This window comes from Heptranchias perlo, chromosome 4, assembly GCF_035084215.1.
Source record: "Heptranchias perlo isolate sHepPer1 chromosome 4, sHepPer1.hap1, whole genome shotgun sequence".
NCBI classification, from domain to species: Eukaryota; Metazoa; Chordata; class Chondrichthyes; order Hexanchiformes; family Hexanchidae; genus Heptranchias; species Heptranchias perlo.
In genome coordinates, this window is record NC_090328.1 from 33,632,083 (window position 1) to 33,653,720 (window position 21,638).

The 21,638-nt window shown below is 44.0% G+C and overlaps 2 protein-coding genes across 7 annotated transcripts in view; one reads left to right on the forward strand and one right to left on the reverse strand.

Moving 5' to 3' along the window:
• Positions 1–19,499, reverse strand: part of ptcd2 (pentatricopeptide repeat domain 2) — a 41,774-nt gene extending 22,275 nt beyond the window's left edge. Inside the window, exons 1-4 of one of the 4 annotated variants that reach the window (XM_067982747.1) lie at positions 19,329–19,499; positions 12,539–12,631; positions 10,849–10,978; positions 6,878–6,995 (exon numbers count right to left, since the gene is read on the reverse strand). In XM_067982747.1, coding sequence (XP_067838848.1) covers positions 6,878–6,995; positions 10,849–10,978; positions 12,539–12,631; positions 19,329–19,347 — 360 coding nt within the window. In that variant the 5' untranslated portion in view covers positions 19,348–19,499. Of the gene's footprint in view, positions 1–6,877; positions 6,996–9,486; positions 9,692–10,848; positions 10,979–12,538; positions 12,632–17,681; positions 17,739–18,689; positions 18,901–19,328 lie in introns of those variants that run through there. The other 3 variants (XM_067982745.1, XM_067982746.1, XM_067982748.1) reach the window with 3 other exon arrangements.
• mrps27 (mitochondrial ribosomal protein S27) overlaps positions 18,821–21,638 on the forward strand; it is a 71,709-nt gene continuing 68,891 nt past the window's right edge. The window contains exon 1 of one of the 3 annotated variants that reach the window (XM_067982743.1): positions 18,821–18,951. Coding sequence is in view for 1 of the 3 variants with exons in the window: in XM_067982742.1 (XP_067838843.1) it covers positions 19,031–19,091 (61 nt within the window). In the remaining 2 variants the exon portion in view is untranslated. Of the gene's footprint in view, positions 18,952–18,982; positions 19,092–19,383; positions 19,405–21,638 lie in introns of those variants that run through there. The other 2 variants (XM_067982742.1, XM_067982744.1) reach the window with 2 other exon arrangements.

The window sequence follows — 21,638 nt, forward strand, 5'->3', positions numbered from 1 at the left end:
TTCTTTCTAAGTTTTTCTATTACATCTTTGAGTAAAGATCCCATTTTCTTTCCTGCCATCGACATTAAGCTAACTGGTCTATAGTTCCCTGGACCTGTTCTATTTCACTTTTTAAATATAAGAATAACATTAGTGTCTGGCAATCTTCTGTCACTATTCCCTTTCCTAATGAATTTTTATTTGTATGTAATAGTGCCTCTGCTATCTCCTCCCTAACTTCTTTTAATATGCACGGACACATTCCATCCGGACCGGGGTTTTATCCTAAGTTTGATTAGTTTATCAATTATCTCCCCCTCTTTCTATCTTAAATGACTTTATATCTTTTTCGACCTCTTCTTCTAATGTCATGCCCACCTTGTTAGTCTCCCTGGTAAATACTGAGGCAAAGTAATTATTTAATATTTCTGCCATTTTGCTGTTGTTACCTGTGAGTTTATCTTGTGCATCCCTTAGTGGTCCTATCCCTATTCTGATCTTTCTTTTGTTATGAGTCTGTAGAATACTTCGCTATTTCTTTTTATATTCCTTGATAATTTAATTTTGTAGTTCCTCTTTGCTTTCCTAATTGTTTTTTTGACTTTTCTAATCTCTTTGTATTTCCTTTTGTCATCTTCTCCTTTATTGTCTATGTACTTAGTGTATGCCTTTTTCTTTAGTTTCAATTTTACCCTTATCTCTTTATTCAACCATGGTGTTTCATTATTGGCTAGTTTGTTCATGCTTTTGAGAGAAATATATTTTTCCTGAACTCTATTGATCACCGTTTTAAATATTTCCCGCTACTGTTCTATCTCTTTGTCTGTCATTTTATTTCCAGTTTACCTTCCCTAGTTCCATTCTTATCCCCTCAAAATGTGCCTTTTTCCAATCTATTACTTTGGTCTTTGTCTTACTTATGTCTTTCTCAATCATTATTTTAAACCTTATTATGTTATGATGGCTATTGCCTAGATGTTCCCCATCGCTTATTTCTCTTATCTGCTCTGCTTCATTTCCCATTACTAAATCCAGCAGTCATTCCTCTCCTGTTGGGCTTCTCACATACTGGGTAAGAAAGGAGTCCTGTAGACACTGTAAAAATTCCATTCCCCTTTCCCTACTTCTTCTTGCCACTTTATTTGGGGGTAGTTAAAATCTCTCATGATTATTATTCGATGATTTACTCATTTCATAGATTTGACTACATATTTCAACCTCTACTTCCCTTCCACTATTACGTGGTCTGTAGAATATACCTATTAACGTGATCGATCCCTTCTTATCCTTTGTCTCAATCTATCTTAATGTTACTTATGTCCCTTTTTTCTATTGCCATCATGTTGTTTCTAATCAGTACAGCTATCCCACCTCACTCAAGAAGCCTATTGCACATTAAAGTGTATTGTTTATTTTTGGATATTTATACTTCGGTACCAGTTGTTCAATTTTTGGTCATAGAGTTATACAGCACGGATAGAGGCCCTTCGGCCCATCGTGTCCGCACCGGCCATCAGCCCTGTCTACTCTAATCCCATATTCCAGCATTTGGTCCGTAGCCTTGTATGCTATGGCATTTCAAGTGCTCATCCAAATGCTTCTTGAATGTTGTGAGGGTTCCTGCCTCCACAACCCTTTCAGACAGTGAGTTCCAGACTCCAACCACCCTCTGGGTGAAAAAGTTCTTTCTCAAATCCCCTCTAAACCTCCCGCCTTTTACCTTGAATCTATGTCCCCTTGTTATAGAACCCTCAACGAAGGGAAAAAGCTCCTTAGTATCCATCCTATCTGTGCCCCTCATAATTTTGTACACCTCAATCATGTCCCCCCTCAGCCTCCTCTGCTCCAAGGAAAACAAACCCAATCTTCCCAGTCTCTCTTCATAGCTGAAGCGCTCCAGCCCTGGTAACATCCTGGTGAATCTCCTCTGCACCCTCTCCAAAGCGATCACATCCTTCCTGTAGTGTGGCGACCAGAACTGCACACAGTACTCCAGCTGTGGCCTAACCAGTGTTTTATACAGCTCCATCATAACCTCCTTGCTCTTATATTCTATGCCTCGGCTAATAAAGGCAAGTATCCCATATGCCTTCTTTACCACCTTATCTACCTGTTCCGCCGCCTTCAGGGATCTGTGAACTTGCACACCAAGATCCCTCTGACCCTCTGTCTTGCCTCGGGTCCTCCCATTCATTGTGTATTCCCTTGCCTTGTTAGTCCCTCCAAAGTGCATCACCTCGCACTTTTCCGGGTTAAATTCCATTTGCCACTGTTCCGCCCATCTGACCAACCCATCTATATCGTCCTGCAGACTGAGGCTATCCTCCTCGCTATTTACCACCCTACCAATCTTTGTATCATCAGCGAACTTACTGATCATACCTTTTACATTCATATCCAAGTCATTAATGTAGACCACAAACAGCAAGGGACCCAGCACCGATCCCTGTGGTACCCCACTGGCCACAGGCTTCCAGTCACAAAAACAACCTTCGACCATCACCCTCTGCCTTCTGCCACTAAGCCAGTTTTGTATCCAAAGTGCCAAGGCACCCTGGATTCCATGGGCTCGTACCTTCTTGACCAGTCTCCTGTGGGGGACTTTATCAAAGGCCTTACTGAAATCCATGTATACCACATCCACTGCGTTACCCTTATCCTTTTTTTTTAAAACTCTGGATATATTTTCAGCTCGTGTTTAAGACTAGTCCTGGGGGCTTTGATAGCCGCTCCCTTAAGTCCAAGGGATGCAGACTTGAAGGTTTATAGCAGACAACTGGTTTAGCCATTCATCACTAGATCTGGCTGGATCACATAAAGCACTATCAGGTCCTGCTCTCCTCTGCCAAAACTGCTCACTATTCCATCCTGGACCCGATAGTGCTTAATAATGATAGGATAGGATGATCCTGGAATGCAAAGATAACCCCCAGCTTCTCTTCTACACTACACACAGTCTTCTTAAACCCCCTCCCCTGCCCCCTCCACCCTCACCTCCAACAAGAGGTTGCAAGGAGCTCACGGCCTTCTTTGTCACTAAGATTGAGACCATCCGTTCAGCTGCCTCTGCCGCTTCCTTCCCTTCCCCTAGCCCACCAAGCCAAATTTCCCCTAAGGTTCCCCCCTGCCCCAGCCCTGAACAGGCATCTTTCTCTAGTTTCTCTCCTACCTCCCCTCATGCCCTCTCCAAACTCATCTTGACCATGAGACCCACCTCCTGCTCCCTCGACCCTATTCCCATCAAACTGATGAACATCCAACTTCCCTTCCTCGCCCCCATGTTAGCTAATATTGTTAACGGTTCCCCCTCCCTATCGTATCTGCCGTCATCACACCCCTCCTCAAAAAAACTCTCCCTTGACCCCACTGTCCTTGCAAACTACGGCCCCATCCCCAACCTCCCATTGCTCTCCAAAGTCCTTGAACGTGTTGTCGCCTCCCAAATCCGCGCCCATCTTTCCCGCAGCTCCATGTTTGAATCCCTCCAACCAGGTTTCTGCCCCTGCCACAATACTGAAATGGCCCTTATCAAAATCACAAATGGCATCTTATGTGACTGTGACGATGGTTAATTATCCCTCCTCATCCTTCTCGACCTGTCTGCAGCCTTTGACACGGTTGACCACACCATCTTCCTCCAACGCCTCTCCTCTGTCATCCAGCTGGGTGGGACTGCGCTCACCTGGTTCCATTCTTATCTATCTAGTCGTAGCCAGAGAATCACCTGCAATTGCTTCACTTCCCACTCCCACACTGTTACCTCTGGAGTCCCCCAAGGATCTATCTTTGGCTCCCTCCTATTTCTCATCTACATGCAGCCCCTTGGCAACATCGTCCGAAAACAAATCAGATTCCACATGTACGCTGACGATATCCAGCTGTATCTCACAACCACCTCCCTTGACTCCTCCACTGTCTCTCATTTGTCACATTGCTTGTCTGACATCCAGTACTGGATGAGCAAAAATTTCCTTCAACTAAATATTTGAAAGTCTTTGGTCCCCGCCACAAATTCCGTTCCCTAGGCACCGACTCCATCCCTCTCCCTGGCCACTGTCTGAGGCTGAACCAGACCATTCGCGACCTTGGAGTGCTATTTGACCCTGAGATGAGCTTCCAAACACATGTCCGCTCCATCACCAAGGCCGCCTACTTCCACCTCTAACATCGCCCGTCTCCGCCCCTTCCTCAGTTCATCTGCTGCTGAAACCCTCATCCATGTATTTGTTACCTCCAGACTGGACTATTCCAATGCTTTCATGGCTGGCCTCTCATCTTCCACCCTCCATAAAATTGAGTTCATCCAAAGGTCTGCTGCCCATATCCCGACTCGCACCAAATCCCGTTCTCCCATCACCCCTGTGCTCGCTGACCTACATTGGCTCCTGGTCCGGGTAGGCCTCGATTTTAAAATTCTCAACCTTGTTTTCAAATCTCTCCATGGCCTCACCCCTCCCTATCTCTGTAACCTCCTCCAGCCCTACAACCCTCCGAGATCTCTGCACTCCTCCAATTCTTGCCTCTTGCACATCCCCAATTCTAAATCGCTCCACCATTGGCAGCCATGCCTTCAGCTGCCTAGGCCCTAAGCTCTGGAATGCCCTCCCTAAACATCTCGACCTCTCTACCTCTCTCCTCCTTTAAGGTGCTCCTTAAAAACCTACCTCTTTGACCAAGCTTTTGGTCACCTGTCCTAATACCTCTGTGTGTCTCGGTGTCAAATTTTGTTTGATAATCGCTCCTGTGAAGTGCCTTGGGATGTTTTACTACATTAAAGGCGATATTTTCATGCAAGTTGTTGTTGTAGTTATAGTCTCATACAGAAGGCTTCATCATGCTCCCTAACTTCCCAAGAGTGTTTTCACTTGCCCTAATTTTTTATTTTTTCATTCTTGGGATGTGGGAGTCACTGGCACGACTGGCATTGCCCATCCCTCGTTGCCATGAGGTGGTGGTGATGGGCCTTCTTCTTGAACTGAAATTCATTATAGCAGTTTGAAACAATTGAGTGGCTAGATGGGGTAAGTAGGGCAAGTTTCCTTCCCTAAAGAACATTAGTGAACCAGTTGGGTTTTTATGACAATCCGACAGCTTCATGGTCACTTTTTTTGATACCAGCTTTTATTTCTAGATTTTTTAAACTGAATTCAAATTCTCAAACTGCAATAGTGGGATATGAACTCACATTCACTGGATTGTTAGTTGAAGCCTCTGGATTACTAGACCACGACATTACCATACCCCATTCTACAGGTAAGTTTGATAATGCACCCAGGATAACTAACTGCAAGCTTTTCTTTAGATTGCTTTAGTTACTAGTTCTATTCCATGCCTCCACAGGAACCTCCTTGCATCTTTGAGAAGCGATAGACCTAGTTTTTAGGCTTTGGCTGCCAAACAAATATAAAAGTAAATGAACAAGTGCACGAACTAACTCATGGTAAAAGGACAATAATCAATGGCTCACAATCTCTATATTAAATTATATATACACGTCATAATTAACTTTTAGAAACATTGTTTTTCTTTTTATATCATTTTTATTGTATTGGCATTGGGTTACTAAACATATCCTGACAATTACTCTGAAGAAAAGTTGATGAAATTTAAGCTGCCAATTATACGCATACCTGAATCAATCATACAGCATGCTTATATTTGAATTGCATGGCTTGGTTCCTTCCTCAAACAAACTGTTTGGCAACAATTAATCAGTCCTCACAACATAGTATCAAGTTAGGCTGTGACAGATTTCTGAGTGCAACTGGTTTTTAAACTTCTGCAGTGACTGAATTAAAGGAGCTAATATCAAATTAAAACAAGACAAAATACACTTGTATACTAAATAAGCCTAGTGACAACATTGATTCCTATTTCAACAATACTAACTAAGCAGCAAGACGAGATAGAGATTAAGATTGCTACAGAATCCTGAGTGAGAAACAAAAGGACACTGCTAATGTGTGACACATTCTCTCTCATAAGAAATAGGAGGAGTAGGCCATATGGCCCCTTGAGCCTGCTCCGCCATTCAATAAGATCATGGCTGATCTTCGACCTCAACTCCACTTTCCCGCCCGATCCCCATATCCCTGGATTCCTCTAGAATCCAAAAATCTATCTCAGCCTTGAATATACTCAACGATTGAGCATCCACAGCCCTCTACGGTAGAGAATTCCAAAGATTCACAACCCTCTGAGTGAAGAAATTCCTCCTCATCTCAGTCTTAAATGGCCGACTCCATATCCTGCGGCTATGTCCCTAGTTCTAGACTCTCCAGCATCTACCCTGTCAAGTCCTCTTATAACCTTATATGTTTCAATGAGATCACCTCTCATTCTTCTAAACTCCAGACAGTATAGGCCCATTCTACTCAATCTTTCCTCAAAGGATAACCCTCTCATCCCAGGAATCAATCTAGTCTCCTACGTTGTTGTTGCTGTTGGAGGCTACCCTGCTGTGAACAGCATCACACCAAACCCAATCTTATTTACACCTGATGCCCACACACTTCTCCAGCAGGGGTCACTGGAGAATAATCACGAACAGGACCCCTGGCTGATTTTTCCTCTCCTTCACCCAAGGGCCAATTCTAACACTCCAATTGCTTTGTGGCTGTAATCAGCTAACTCAGCATAAACCATGGCTTGAAGCTGGGCCTTCTGGTTTAGCTCTACATTGGTAAAAATGTGTCAATGTTATTACTGGTCGATTCTCAGTGTACCCACAGAATGCACAAGAACATAGGAGTAGACCATTCAGCTGCTTGAGCCTGCTCCAACATTCCATTAGATCATCGCTGATCTGTACCTCGACTCCATTTACCTGCCTTTTCTCCATTTCCCTTGAAACCCTTATCTAACAAAAATCTATCGATCCCAGTCAAGAAAGATTTACCTGGTCTTTCACCACCTCTTCTGCAGTTTTTTCCAGACCCAACTCATGACACAGTCTCACAAATAGAGGTCCAAACTTAAATTCTCCAAATGCCATGTTTCTGTTCTCAGCATGGTATCTGTGGGCAAACAAGTAGAGTACTGCACATTAATGTCACTGAGTTATATGAAATGATAGCAATGTCCATGATAGTTATTAAATTACTAAGTAACTCTCAACAACTGTTGTGCCAAACAGAGTAAAATTCAATTATTTAATTTTATACTCTCCAATCTTCCATCATCACAATGGCTAAGTTATCTGGATACCAATGACAACAAATTCTGGATTGACCCATTAGGAGACAACCTTGAAGAGTGAGAGAAAACATTTTTTGCTCCCTTCCAAAAAACCATGTAAGTAGCTCAGGAACAACTATGTTCCAAACAGTATTTGATACGTCTTCTTCGCAAAAGGCAACTTTTATGGATGAGCTTTAACCTTCTGCATTTAGTATAATGCAGAGTGTCCAAGTTTTTGGGATGGGGGAGGGGGGGGTTATGCCTAATTCCCTGTGGTAAAAACAATTCTCCTAACTCTCCCTTCGTTCTTTTGCTGATGATCTCAAATTTATGGCTCCTGGTTACTCACCACCAGTGTAAATAGCTTTTTCCCATTTATTTTATCAAATCCGCTGATAATTTTGAACATGTCAATCAGAATTCCTTTCTCCAGTCTCTCCTCATTACTAAAGCTTCTCATTTCTGGAATCATCTTCTGCACCACCTCCATGGCCTTGGCATCCTTCTTAAAGTAGTACACAAAATGGACACAACATTCTAACTGATCTCCAACCTATGATTTATGTAGATTTAGCATTACCCAGTCACTTTTATACTCCACTCTTACCTATCCAAATTATAGCCAGAGCATCTCCAACGGTAGATTCTCTTCCCACTCCCACACTGTTACTTCTGGAGTCTCCCAAGGCTCTATCCTTGGCCCCTCATCTACACGCTGCCACTTGGCGACATCATCCGCAGACATGGGGTCAACTTCCAAATGTATGCTGGTGACACCCACCTCTACATGACCTCTCTCGACTTCTCCACTGTATGCCCGATGTCTTAGGCATGATTTTAAATGGGAAAAACGGGTGGGTTGGGGAAACAGTAAAAATTTTTAAAATCTAAAACCCGCCCCCTACCTGCCTGCAATCCACCCACTTCCGGTTTTCACAGAGGCGAGATAAGGGCGGGCGACCAACACGCTCTTAGGAGGCGGTTCAGTCAGTAAAAACTTTCAAGGAGGCTGTGGGCCTCCATTTTGACAGGTTTTTTTTGTTATTAACCTGGGAGGGGGGCCAGGATTCCTGGGCCTTCTACTTCACACCATGTGAGAGGAGGCTAGAAGGCCTGAAACTGCTGGTAAGTGTGGGCCCGGAGGGGCAGGAGTGCTTCCCCCAGGCCCAACAAGCCTACCTGCAGCAACCACTCCCACGATCTCCGACCCCCCCACTACGGTCCCCCCGATGACCGACCCCCGACTCCCCCCGAACCTCCCCCCCCCCCCCCCCCCCAACCCCCGATCTAACACATACCTGTTCACATCCTTTTCCCCTGTCCGACTGAGATCAGCCTGTCAATCAGGCTGGCCTGTCAGGCAGGAAACCGTCGAAAAAAATAAACGACATCCATACGTCAAAATGGTAAGGACATCCAGGAAACCCGTACTTCCGGGTGCTGCAATTTCCTTCAGTTAAATATCGGGAAGACTGAAGCCATTATGTTTGGCCCCTACCACAAACTCTGCTCCCTGGCCACGGATTCCATTCCACCCCTGTCACAGAATCAGGCTGATCCGGAGTGTTTGCAACTTCGGAACTCAGGACTCTGTTCTCCAAGCTCTGACCTTTTGTGCATCCCCCCCCCCCCCCACTCCCTTCAGCCCACCATTGGCGGAGGTGCTTTCAGCTCCCTAGGTCCCACTCTCTGGAATTCCCTATGCCCCTCCACCTCTCCAGCTCCCTCTCCTCCTTTAAGACCTTCCACTTTGACCAAGCTTTGGTCACCCCTCACAATATCTCCCTCTTTGGCTAAGCATCCATTTATTTCTGATTACTCATGTGTGAAGCATTTTGGGATGCTTTTCTATGTTAAAGATGCTATATAAATGCAGGGTGGTGTTACACTCTGCCTTTAATGATAATAGAGCATATGAAATACTAGGTTTTTTCAATACATTATCAACTTCTCCCACATTTAAACTTATCCTCCCAATCTTGCTTTAGACTCATTAATTTTACGCTCAAAACCTCCATGTTTATGCTCATAGTCCAAGTTATATAACTTGATTGCAGTTATATCAGTATTTTGAAGACCTGAATTTGTCTCTTTTCAACTTTCTTTAAAAAAATTAATTCAGCTCTGTGAGTCTCTCTTCAAAACTTAGCATTGCACATCAGTATTGTTAGTCCTTATTTTAATTTCAAATCTACTCATATTGTCATTACTAGAACCCAAGTTACTACTCAGTTCTGGTGGACTGCCTGTTAATCTAATATAGCAAATATATCATCCCGCTTCGTATGCTCTGTTGAACAATAAATTGTATCACACTTCATTAACTACCTCCATATAATTGTTTGCATTTTCATCATTTCAGTTGTTCATGATCCATCTTTGCTTCCGGTATGATTAAACTGTCACGTCAATAAAGTTAAAATTCATAAGCGCAGCACTTATGTTCCTTCTTTCTTGGGATGGGGGTTGGGAAGAAAATGTTCAGGCTCTCCCCTCCCGCCACAGCAGGTTTCCTAGTTGTTTAGTGGAAGAGCAGCTTCATAAGGGGAGAGTCACTGCGCTGCTGACAAGATCCGGAGAGTTGAGTGGATTTCAGCAGCAGCAATCACTTCTTTCACTGTGGGACTGGAGGTTGGAGAACAATTCAAACAAATGGGTCAGCAGGCAGGATTACTAATAATTACTAATGCTCCTGCCAACATCACTGGAGACTTTCCAGGTATTCTAAGCAGGGGTCTTAAAATATTGAAACCATCAGATCAGCTGTTGTAGTGTCCAATGATCCTGCCAGCTCGCAAGGAAGACTGATTGGGAATGCTTTGTTAGGCACACAGCTGTGATCCTTATGTTTGGATCTGGAAGCAGTGGTTGGAGCCAGAAGCCATAGTTGGGGCTGGGTTTTAGATAAAGAGGGTTTTGGGAAAGGGGAGCAGCATGCTTATGTGGTTGCCGAGTGAGATTTGGAAGCAATTGCTTGCTTTCTGTGGAAGAAGCCATGTCTTTGGTATTTTGAGGTATTTTTCAGCTGCATGATGATTTAAAGCAGAAATTGGCATCAGTAACTGAAACCATCATGTCAAAACAGCTGCCTGGATCATGGTATCACCAGCAGTCCTCAAATTAACAACAGATTACACCCTAGTACACCTTCACTTACATCCTCCATTAGACAATATGTACACTGCATCTTATACACTAAACACATTCAAAAGTCAATCTACACATCAAAAAATACCTACATTTCCGTGACAATCTATGCATACCCTTTGTAACCAGACCTAAGCTCAAGGTAACTTTTAGTAGGTCTACCAGTGAAATGCTAAATCTATTTAAAACCTGGGAAAAGACATTCTAGGAGAGATCGTGCTGTAGCTGTATTTGTTCTCAGTACTACTGTATAATTTAATACACTTAATTACAACTGCTATAATGCAATGCTAATATTGATGTGATAGAAGAGGAATGTAGATGATTTAATTTTAAGCCTGTTTTAAATTAGAAGATTTTATTGGCTAAAAATCACTAATTTGCTGGAGGGTTAGAGTAAGAAAATAGCTGCCGACGCACACTGTCTAGACTCACACTTGGGACTTATAAATGGAACTGAATAAAAACATTCACTGCAAGCAAGAATAGAAATTGACATTTATGAGATACAATATCTTTAATTTTTTTTTTTAAGAAACACACCTGTAAATGACATCCTTCGCTGCCTCCACATCTGCTGGTGTTTGGCACAAATGTAACAACATTTTTAAATCATCCTTGAGGATTAACTCATTCTTTTTTAGTTTTTCCTCAATGGTGTTGAAATATTGATCTGTAAAGTTTAAAAAAAAGCTCTAGTCTTTAAAGTAAATGATAATCATCAAAAAAATAAGTTTAACTTTTACATGGGCTGCATACTAAAATATAGTAACATTCGTTAAAATATCAATAATATTTGAGAGAGAAAGAAAATTCCTGAGTCTGCATTTCAGTTTGTAAAATTCAAAAAAAAACTGCCACAGATTTTGAATGCTACTGGATAAATAGAAGCAATAAAATACAGGCTCTGCAAGGCCACAGAAACACTGCTACTGTATGCATCCTGAGTCAGGTATACGGCAATGAAGGATGCTCCTTTTTATCAAAGCTGTTTTGTGCAATTCAACAATTGTACTCTCTCGAGTTCAGGAATTCTCCTCTATCAAATTTCAAGTCACATTATCCATCTGAAGAGAATTTTATAATCATGATACAAGAAACTGGGGTGTCCTAGTTTCTTTACTACAAGGCAGTGTAAAGCATATAAATATGTAAGAATTCCCTTACTGAGAGCACCTTTATGGTAAACAAAACAATCCCGTTATCCTCACTTTTCTACCAAAAGACTCTTATTTTTAATTTAATATTTAATCATCCCTCCTGAGGTGCTCATGTTTTTAAAACTTGATTTATAAAATGGTTATGCAGTGCACCTAGCTTTGGTCCTACTGCTTTCCATTCTGTCTCAGTCAGATACAGTAAATTAGAGGGAAGCACACAATGAGAAAAGCCACCTCATCCATCCCATAGATAATGTATAAAGTTGAAAAACCCTAATTTATTAATCTCTGGAGGGAGGTGAATAGTCCAAGAGGAGAAAACGCAGATTTCCATCTGTAGGGTGCGATGCCTAAGAAAATGGGTCAGACTACACAAGGGCAGGAATGATCCCTCAATCCATTGGTAGAGTCACAGCCAAGCTCCTCTACTTCCATTGAAAGAAGTGCTCGTTCCTCTCTCCTGCCACGGACAGATTTTCTCCATTCTTCTGAAGGTGCTGACTCTTGCCAGGATGATGTTTCACAGTTGCTGGCAGCTTTCCTGTTTCTCAACCAAATGACTGTACTTCACACGTGTCCACAGGCTATCCAACCATGGAGGCCGTCAACGCTCAGCCTGATCCTGTCCTCACCAGACATCAACACGGTGCACTTTTCAACATGGATTACTAAAATCGGGAGCAGAAACAGTAGCTGGTTTTCCCCATTCTTAGCTCAGAGGTGCTTTGGTCAATTGTAATGAATAGCAAACTGTGAGGAAGACTGCAGGAGGACAGGCAAGGAGAGGGTACAAATCCAGTTAAAGCAGTTTAATCTGGTAAACAGTTAGTGGTAGAATCACATTATTAACAATTCTACCACTAATAATTTTGCCCAAAGTACACTGATCTATTAAACAAACACCAAGGTGTAAAACAATTGAATAATAAATCAGTAACTCAGCAAACATCCCCTTTTAACAAGTAGCCCATTAATTGGCAGATCTGTTTCGCTTACATGTTTACCCTATCATGTTTCCCAAAATACTTTTACAGTCTTAATATTCTTTCAAACACAAAAACAGTACAGCTTACCTCTATTAACATACATCTGGTTAGCAACTGCAACCTTCTTCTGCTGAAACTCCAGCAAACGAATCACATTGTCAGACAGTAAATATCGTTTTGCTACAAATAAAAAATTAACACAGATTAAACACAGCTTCAAATTTGTACTAACAGAATACACTGCTTGTATGTGAAATTTAAAGAAATAATACAACTGTTACAATAACTTTATTTTATTAAATTTTCTCTGTTAATTTTGGAAAACCATTTTATAATCCGGAGTGTACCTTATCCTGAGAATCAATGATGAGGCATAGCCCCATTCCCTTCAAAACCTCAGAGGTCAACCCCTCAAAAAGTCTAACCGTCAACCCTTTCGTCCTTGCCATCTCTGAATTGAACCATCGCCAACAATATCCTCAAACGTGTTGACACCTCCCAGCTCTGCACCCAACTCTCCCTAAATTCCTTGCTAGATTGCCTCCAGTTCAGTCTCCATCCTTCTCACAGCACCAAAATGGCCCCAAAATCACACCTGTTACTGTGGCCAAGTTTCATTATCCCTCCTTATCCTCCATAACCTCTCTGCAGCATGAGAGTTAACTATGCCAGCCTCCTCCAATACCTCTTCTCCATTATCCAGCTCCATGGACTGCCCTTGCCCAACCATAGCCAGTGCATCTCCAGCAATGGCTTTACTTCCCACCTCCAAACTGTTACCTCCAGAGTCTGCTAAGAATCCAATGGAGAAGATGCAAAAAAGATTTACTGGGATGATACCAGAACTGAGAGGTTATACCTATCAAGAAAGATTGATCAGGCGGGGGCTCTTTTCGCTGCTCTTTTCTCCTTTTAAAAACCTTCTGAAAACCCAACTCTTTGTCCGAGCTTTCAGTCCCCCTTTAGAATCTCTCCCTTCCTGGCATTTTATCCATTCTGTTTATGCCTCAGCAAAGCTCGTAAAATGTTATTGTTCAAGGTGCCATAGAAATGCAAATTTAGCTTTTATGTCCTGATGATGCAGCTGCTACCTCAAAAGAGAAAGCCAACCTTTATGGATCATTTTTCTCCTCTAATTTCAATGAACATAGTATTTAACCTCTTGTCCATTGTCCCATTCTGTTTGACCATTATGATCAACATCATGTTTTATCACCACCAGATTGGTTGGATCATTTGATCTCTAGAATCCAATAAGACCTCTGGTCTTGACAGTATCCCTTCAACCAAAAGAGATTTTCAGAAGGTTTTTAAAAAGAAGAGAGAACAGCAAAGAGGCAGAGGTTTGCAGTGGGAATTCCAGACAAATGAAGTCTCTGCTAGTGGTGGGGCAAGGGTGGGGGGAATGTACAAAAGGCTGGATTTAGAGGAACGTAATATTCGAGGTGATGTATAGGGCTGGACTAGATTGCAGAGATAGGGTGGGCCAATACCACTGGGTTACACACAAAATACATAGAAGTTACAACACGGAAACAGGCCATTCGGCCCAACCAGTCCGTGTAGCATTCACCCTTCAAGCCAGCAAATAAGTTTCCAATTCACATTTACTTACCCTGTTTCCTCATTCATTTATCCAATCGAACCTTCAATGTTGACATAGTTTCTGCCTCAACCACTAACCTTAGAAGTGAAATCTGCATCCTCATAGTTCTGTTCTAAATCTTTTACATTTAATCTTGTGTTTATAGCCTCTCATTCTAGTCTCCTCAAATATTGGAAACAGTCTGTTTCCATCTACCCTGACCCATCCTTTCATAATTTTAAACACTTCTATTATATCACCCTGTAATCTGCATTGTTCTAACAAAAGAGGCTCAATTTTACAAGTCTTTCTTCGTATTTGTATTTCCTCAATACCAGGCAGCAGCCTAGTGAATCTGTGTTGTACCCTCTCTGAAGCCTCAATATCCTATAATGTGTAGTGCAATACTGCACACAGTATTGTAACTGAGATCTTAAGGTTTTATATAGGCTCATCATTACCTCTTGGCTTTTATATCTCTTACAATAATGTCCAGAATGCCATTAGCTTTTTTTTTTAAAACAGCCTTATCAACCCAAGGTTCTGTCTTTAATGTCCTGTGAACCTGTACCTCCAAATCTCTCTGCTCTTCTATAGCACTTCCATTCATAGTATAATTACTGCTGTTATATTTTCATCAAAATGTATCACCTCACACTTACTGACATTGAATTCCGTCTGCCGCATTTTAGGCCATTCCGCCATCTAATCAATATCCATTTGCAGCTTCCTTTGGTCTTCTGAAGAATTAACTATGCCTCCTGTTTTGGCATCACCTCAAATTTCAACACTACTCCGTCTAAGCCTATATCCAAATCCCTCTTGCTAATTTGCTTTCTACATGATTATCTATTTCTCCCTTCACTATTAGCTGATCCTGATTGGTTTTATTTTCACAGCCCCTTCCTAGTTTAAACACATTGGCAAAATGGTTCAATAGGGAAGTAACAATCACGCCACTATTATACAAGTAGGATCAGAATCCCCAAACTCATGTCACTGAGGATCTTTACAGCTGTTAGAAAGAGGCTAATTCATCAGTCTGGGCTGAACACAAATCCAGACTCTAGAGGTGAAGGACAGTGTGTTAACCCACTACATCACTCAGATACCCATTGTTGCGTTTCCAATTTATTTAGGGAATGCTGAATGCTTCTTGCTCTTCAGTTTCTATCAGAAACAAATTCAATCTTTTACATGAGTCCACTTGATGTGTGCTGTCCCCTAATATACACCATTCCGGTGTAAAACTTAATGGAATTACTTCTCTAGGTGGCTACCTATTCTTAAATTTACTCTTTATAAGATCTCTAGGAGTGGACATTAATTACTAGCTTTTACCAAATTTGGAGTTAACCCTGTATGAAACTATATGATCCTGTTAATTTTTTTTTAAAAAGGAGGGGTTAGCTAGGTATCCGACATGTAGAAACCCACCGTCATACTCACAAATCTCCAAACCAAACTATTTAAAATCAACTGATACAGACGGCGCACTGCCTCCTTATGAGGACCATCTATTTAAATAAATCCAAAAGGCTTAGGTTCAGGTTGGCATCTGCCAAGGCTTAAAGGGCCCCCAACTGTGCGAAGCTTACCAGCATTAGTAAGCTTCTCACCGTTCTCCAGCCAGGTCCAAACTGCTTGTTTGGGCACTGGTTTTCAGTGTTATTTGGAGCAGAGTAGTAAGAATCTCAACCTCAGATACCTACCCTCCAGATCCCATTAATGAGCTAAGATTGTTCAATCATTTGAATTTAAAAGTACAGGTTTCACCCTCACTGGCAAACAGCGGATAGCTGAAACTCCTCATCAGCATAACTCACCATAAAATGTGAGTACATCATCATCCTTCTGTCCAGAGTACAGATGCAAACTATACTGCTTGCCTCTCTGCATCCCAATCATGGTAATAAGCATATGAACATAAGCATCCAGAACTAGCTGCGCCTCTAGCCAAGCTGTTCCAGTACAGCTACAACACTGGCATCTACCCGACAATGTGGAAAATTGCCCAGGTATGTCCTGTCCACAAAAAGCAGGACAAATCCAATCTGGCCAATTACCGCCCCATCAGTCTACTCTCAATCATCAGCAAAGTGATGGAAGGTGTCGTCGACAGTGCTATCAAGCGGCACTTACTCACCAATAACCTGTTTACCGATTGCTCAGTTTGGGTTCCGCCAGGGCCACTCGGCTCCAGACCTTGGTCCAAACATGGACAAAAGAGCTGAATTCCAGAAGTGAGGTGAGAGTGACTCCCCTTAACATCAAGGGAGCATTTGACCGAGTGTGGCATCAGGGAGCACTAGTAAAACTGTAATCAATGGGAATCAGGGGAAAAACTCTCCAGTGACTGGAGTCATACCTAGCACAAAGGAAGATGGTAGTGGTTGTTGGAGGCCAATCATCTCAGCCCCAGGACATTGCTGCAGGAGTTCCTCAGGGCAGTGCCCTAGGCCCAACCATCTTCAGCTGCTTCATCAATGACCTTCCCTCCATCATAAGGTCAGAAATGGGGATGTTCACTGATGATTGCAGTGTTCAGTTCCGTTCGCAACCCCTCAAATAATGAAGCAGTCCGAGCCCGCATGCAGCAAGACCTGGACAACATCCAGGATTGGGCTCATAAGTGGCAAGTAATATTCGTGCCAGACAAGTGCCAGGCAATGATCATCTGACATGATCAATGATCATCATGATCACCAACAACGTTCACCTGAGGAAGGAGGAAGCCTCCGAAAGCTTGTGAATTTAAAATAAAATTGATGGACTATAACTTGGTGTTGTAAAATTGTTTACAAACATCTCCAACAAGAGAGTCTAACCACCTGCCCTTGACATCCCCCACCATCAACATCCTGGGGGTCACCATTGACCAGAAACTTAACTGGACCAGCCATATAAATACTGTGGCTACAAGAGCAGGTCACAGGTTGGGTATTCTGCAGCGAGTGACTCACCTCCTGACTCCCCAAAGCCTTTCCACCATCTACAAGGCACAAGTCAGGAGTGTGATGGAATACTCTCCACTTGCCTGGATGAGTGCAACTCCAACAACACTCAAGAAGCTTGACACCATCCAGGTCAAAGCAGTCAGCTTGATTGGCACCCCATCCACCACCCTAAATATTCATTCCCTTCACCACCAGCGCACAGTGGCTGCAGTGTGTACCATCCACAGGATGCACTGCAGCAACTCACCAAGGCTTCTTCGACAGCACCTCCCAAACCTGCGACCTCTACCACCTAAAAGGACAAGAGCAGCAGGTACATGGGAACAACACCACCTGCACGTTCCCCTCCAAGTCACACACCATCCCGACTTGAAAATATATCGCCATTCCTTCATCGTCGCTGGGTCAAAATCCTGGAACTACCTTCCTAACACCACTGTGGGAGAACCTTCACCACACGGACTGCAGCAGTTCAAGAAGGCGGCTCACCACCACCTTCTCAAGGGCGATTAGGGATGGGCAATAAATGCCAGCCTCGCCAGCGACACCCACATCCCATGAACAAAAAAAAAATCTCATACCCAGCATCCAGATAACACCTTCCAGCAACTATCACACCAAGCCTCAGAGTTTTTTTTAGTTAGCTATATGATGGATATCTATCTTCAGCTTGCGGAAAAAAACCTACGCAGAGCAACTTGCATTCTTCCAGCCATCTTTTTACTCTAGATGTCAATATCCAGTGCGACATAAAAGGCTTACTAATTATTAATTGTTTAATCATGGTCTTTATACAAGGAGCTCTGGCAGAGGTGTGCCTCCCATCTCCATAGGTATCGAGTGGAAGGTTCGGATATGTTCAATCTCGCCCTCCTTTACTGGCAAATATTAACCTCAGTACGAGTACTGAACTTTGTATATTGGCCAAAGGAAAGCCTTCTATTGCAAGAGTGCCGAACCATGAAAAGAACTGTTTAGACGTACATCCTACAGATTAATGAAGGAGCAAGACAAAGATCCAAATGGGATCCAACAGAGGATATTATTAGCATTATGTCTCCAAGCTGGGTAGTCATTCTGTGATAGCACTTATTATTGCTGCTATTAAAAGGATTTGTGAATCAGTTTACCGTAACTAGAACTTTGGTAATACCCTATCAGGGAAGGAGGATTGCATCCACCTAGGAACAAAAAAACCCTAGACACTTTTAGCAACCCTTTTAAAAAAGGACGATTTTGTCCTGTTTTTCAAGGTTAAAAATCCTGCTTTCACAAGAGCTCTTAAAGGAGAAAGCGACAGTAGCCGATTGGAAGGAGTGCATGCGATAAACTGCGTTTTGCAGGATTCCTTTCCATTTAAAATTCTTCAGCTTTGGAAAATAAAAAAAGTCAGTCGTGGTCAGAGCCTTAGGAGCTGGTCGAAGAGCTGCAGTTACCACCTTCACGTGTAGAGAGTGACGGTCAATCGCTAACATTTATTTAAAACGTGTCCTATTTTTAAATGCCTCTCACTCTTTTGAAACGAAGTGAAACGCAGCTCCTTCCCTTTAAGCGGGTTCAGCGACCTGTCCGGTGCCCTCTCACTAAACACAGTAACGTAACCCCGGTTTACCTCCCACCCTCCAACAGCCCAGCTGGCACTGAAAGCGAAGCGCTCGGTTAGACGCCAAGGACCCACCGCCCGCCAGCCACTCACCGCCGCGCCAGCACTCGCGGGCTTTATGCTGATGAAGGAACGTGCGGTGCTCGAGGTTCTGGAACAGAACACGGCATCCCCGCGTCACAATCACCGCCATTCTACCGTGGACACTACCACTACCCTCCGGAGGTGGGAGACGTCGGTCATCGGTTGCGCCACCTGACCTACGACCACCAGGGTGCAAATCGCGCGCAGTCCCAGTTCAACCGCAGTCCTATTGAGTTATTCGATGCGGAAGAACTTTAATAACCGGAAGCGTGTAAGCGTTTTAAATGATGCCCGGTGTGTTTACTTTGGCTGTTGGATCCACCTGTCGAGTTGGTTTGGTTCATTCCAAGATGGCGGGCCCCTTGTTGGTGCGGTGCGCGCTGTTGGGCCGAGGACGGAGGGAGCTCGCAGGTACCGAGCGCTCTGTCCATCACTCGACACCCCGAGGCCCGCCGGGCAGCCGCGGCACTTTGCTCCGCTGTGCTGCAGACTGTCGATTCGCGGCTATCGCTTTTTTTAAAAAAAAAATCACATGCGCGACATGTTGGTGAGGCCCCAGGTCTCTCGGGTTGATTACTCTGTCGGCCGTTATCCGCTGTCTATCCCCCCGTTCAGTTAATAACACAGCGGCACTCGGGCTGGGTTTACCTGTGAAGAGAGACCACATACTCGAGGGTTGTCCGAGGGCTGCTCGCTCCCCCAAGGAGCCAAACCCCAGCTTGAGGTGATGGAGGCTGTAATCCAGAACCGTGATGAAATGTTTGTCGCTCGCCTCTGCTGCCTCCGTCTCCAGCACGTTGATCCCTGGGCAAGAAGTGATTGCTCTCCCTCCATATAAACTCTCCTACCCACATTCATGGCCACCCACTCGACCGCACAATCCCACATTGGCCTCTCGTTGTTTCGATTACAGACAAGCCCATATCCGAACACTTCCTTGTGTCCTTCACCACCAGTATCCCCTACCCTTTTCCCAATCCAACTTCTGCATCTGCCCCTAGAAAAACTCTTTCCCCCCCCCCCCCCCACCAAGTCACTTTCAAACTCCCAGCCTTTGGCTCTCCATTCGCCACAATATTTCTTCAGCTCTGCTCAGTCACTCCCTTGCTTCTACCTTTGATGCCCTTGTGCCCAGTAAAACCCATACTTTCTCCCAGCCTGTTCGTACCCCCTGGTATGTCCCCATTTTTTCTCTCTCAAGCCCAAGGAGCGCAGACTTTGTGTATCTGGCATACAACTGGTTTAACCATCCATCACCATATCTGGCTGGACCACATCAAGCACTATAGAGCCTTGCTGTCCTCTGCCAAAATCATTTACTGCTCCAAGATCATCCTGGAAAGCAAAGATAACCCCCAGCCACTTTTCTTCACTACCAGCTGTCTCCTTAAACTCCTCTCCCCTGCCCTATCTCATCTCCATCAACAAGTGCGAGGAGCACATGGACTTTTTTTGTCACACAGATTGAGACCATCCTTTCAGCTGGCTCTGAGACACTTCATTCCCCCCCCCCCCCCCACCGGCCCCCCTTGCCCTTGCCCTTGCCCACCAAGCCAAACCTGCCTCAAGGATCCTCCCAGCTCTAGCATCTTTTTCTAATTTCTCTCCTATCTCCCCTAATGTCATCTCTGAGCTCATCTTGTTCATGGGACTCATCTCTGGCTCTCTTGTCCACATTCCCACTAAACTGCTGACTACCCAACTTCCCTTCCTGACCCCCAGTCTAGCTGACATTGTAAATGGTTCCGTCTCTTCATGTACTGTTTCCCCCCCCCCCCCCCCCCAATCTTTCAAAACCACTGTCATCACCTCCTTCCTCAAAAAAACTCACCCTCAACCCCTCTATCCTTGCCTCTTTTTAAATAAACCTGTTAGGAGACACTGGATTGCACAGTGTCGTCAACCCAAAATAAAAGAAATCTAATAAAAAGTGCCCCTGAGGGGCACAAACAATAAACACCTAAATCGTACAAAAGACATAGGAAACTTAACAAATTAAATATTATTTCTAGTGTCCGCTACACACTCCAGTCCCTGTGGTCGTGGAAGATCTCAAACAAACCAGCGGACACCGCATGCTCTTCCAGGGCCACCTGGGTGCTGATAAGACCCCTCTATCCTTGCAAACTACTGTCCCATCTCAATCCACCCTTTTCTCTCCAAAGTAATTGACTATGTTATTGCCTCCCAAATCTGTGTCCATCTTTCCCGCAACTCCATAGCTGAATCTCTCCCAATCAGTTTTCCACCCCTGCTACAGCACTAAAATGGCCCTAATCAAAGACACAAATGACTGTGACTGTGGCCCTTATCCTTCTTGACTTCTCTGCAGCTGTTGATACGGTCGACTACATCATCCTCCTCCATCGTCTCTCCTCCACTATCCAGCTGAGTGGGACTGCCCTTGCTTGGTTCCACTCTTACCTATCCAACCATAGCAAGCACATCTCCAACAATGGGTTCTCTTCTTGCCCCAGCCCCGTTATCTACGGAGAACCTAATGATCTAACCTCGGCCCCTTCCTCATCTATATGCTGTCCTTGGGTGACATCATCGGTACTCATGGTGTTAGGTTCCACATGTACACTGATGACAGCCATCGCCTCTCACAACCCATCCACTGCCTCTGTGTTGTCAGACTGTTTGCCCAACATCCAGTCCTGGTTGAGCCACAATTTCCTCCAATTCAACATTGGGAGGACTGAAGCTGTTGTCTTGAGCCCCCGCCACAAACTCTGTGCCCTTGCCTCTGATTCCATTCTCCTCTGGCCACTGTCTCAGTTGGAAGCTGACTGTTCGCAACCTTAGCGTCCTGTTTGTCCCCGAGCTGAGCTTCTGACCCTATATCCTCTCCATCACAAAAACTGGTAACTTCAGTCTCCATAACATTGCTCATCTCTGCCCCTGCCCTGGCCCATCTGCTGCCGAAACTCTCATCCAATATTTTGTCACCTCCAG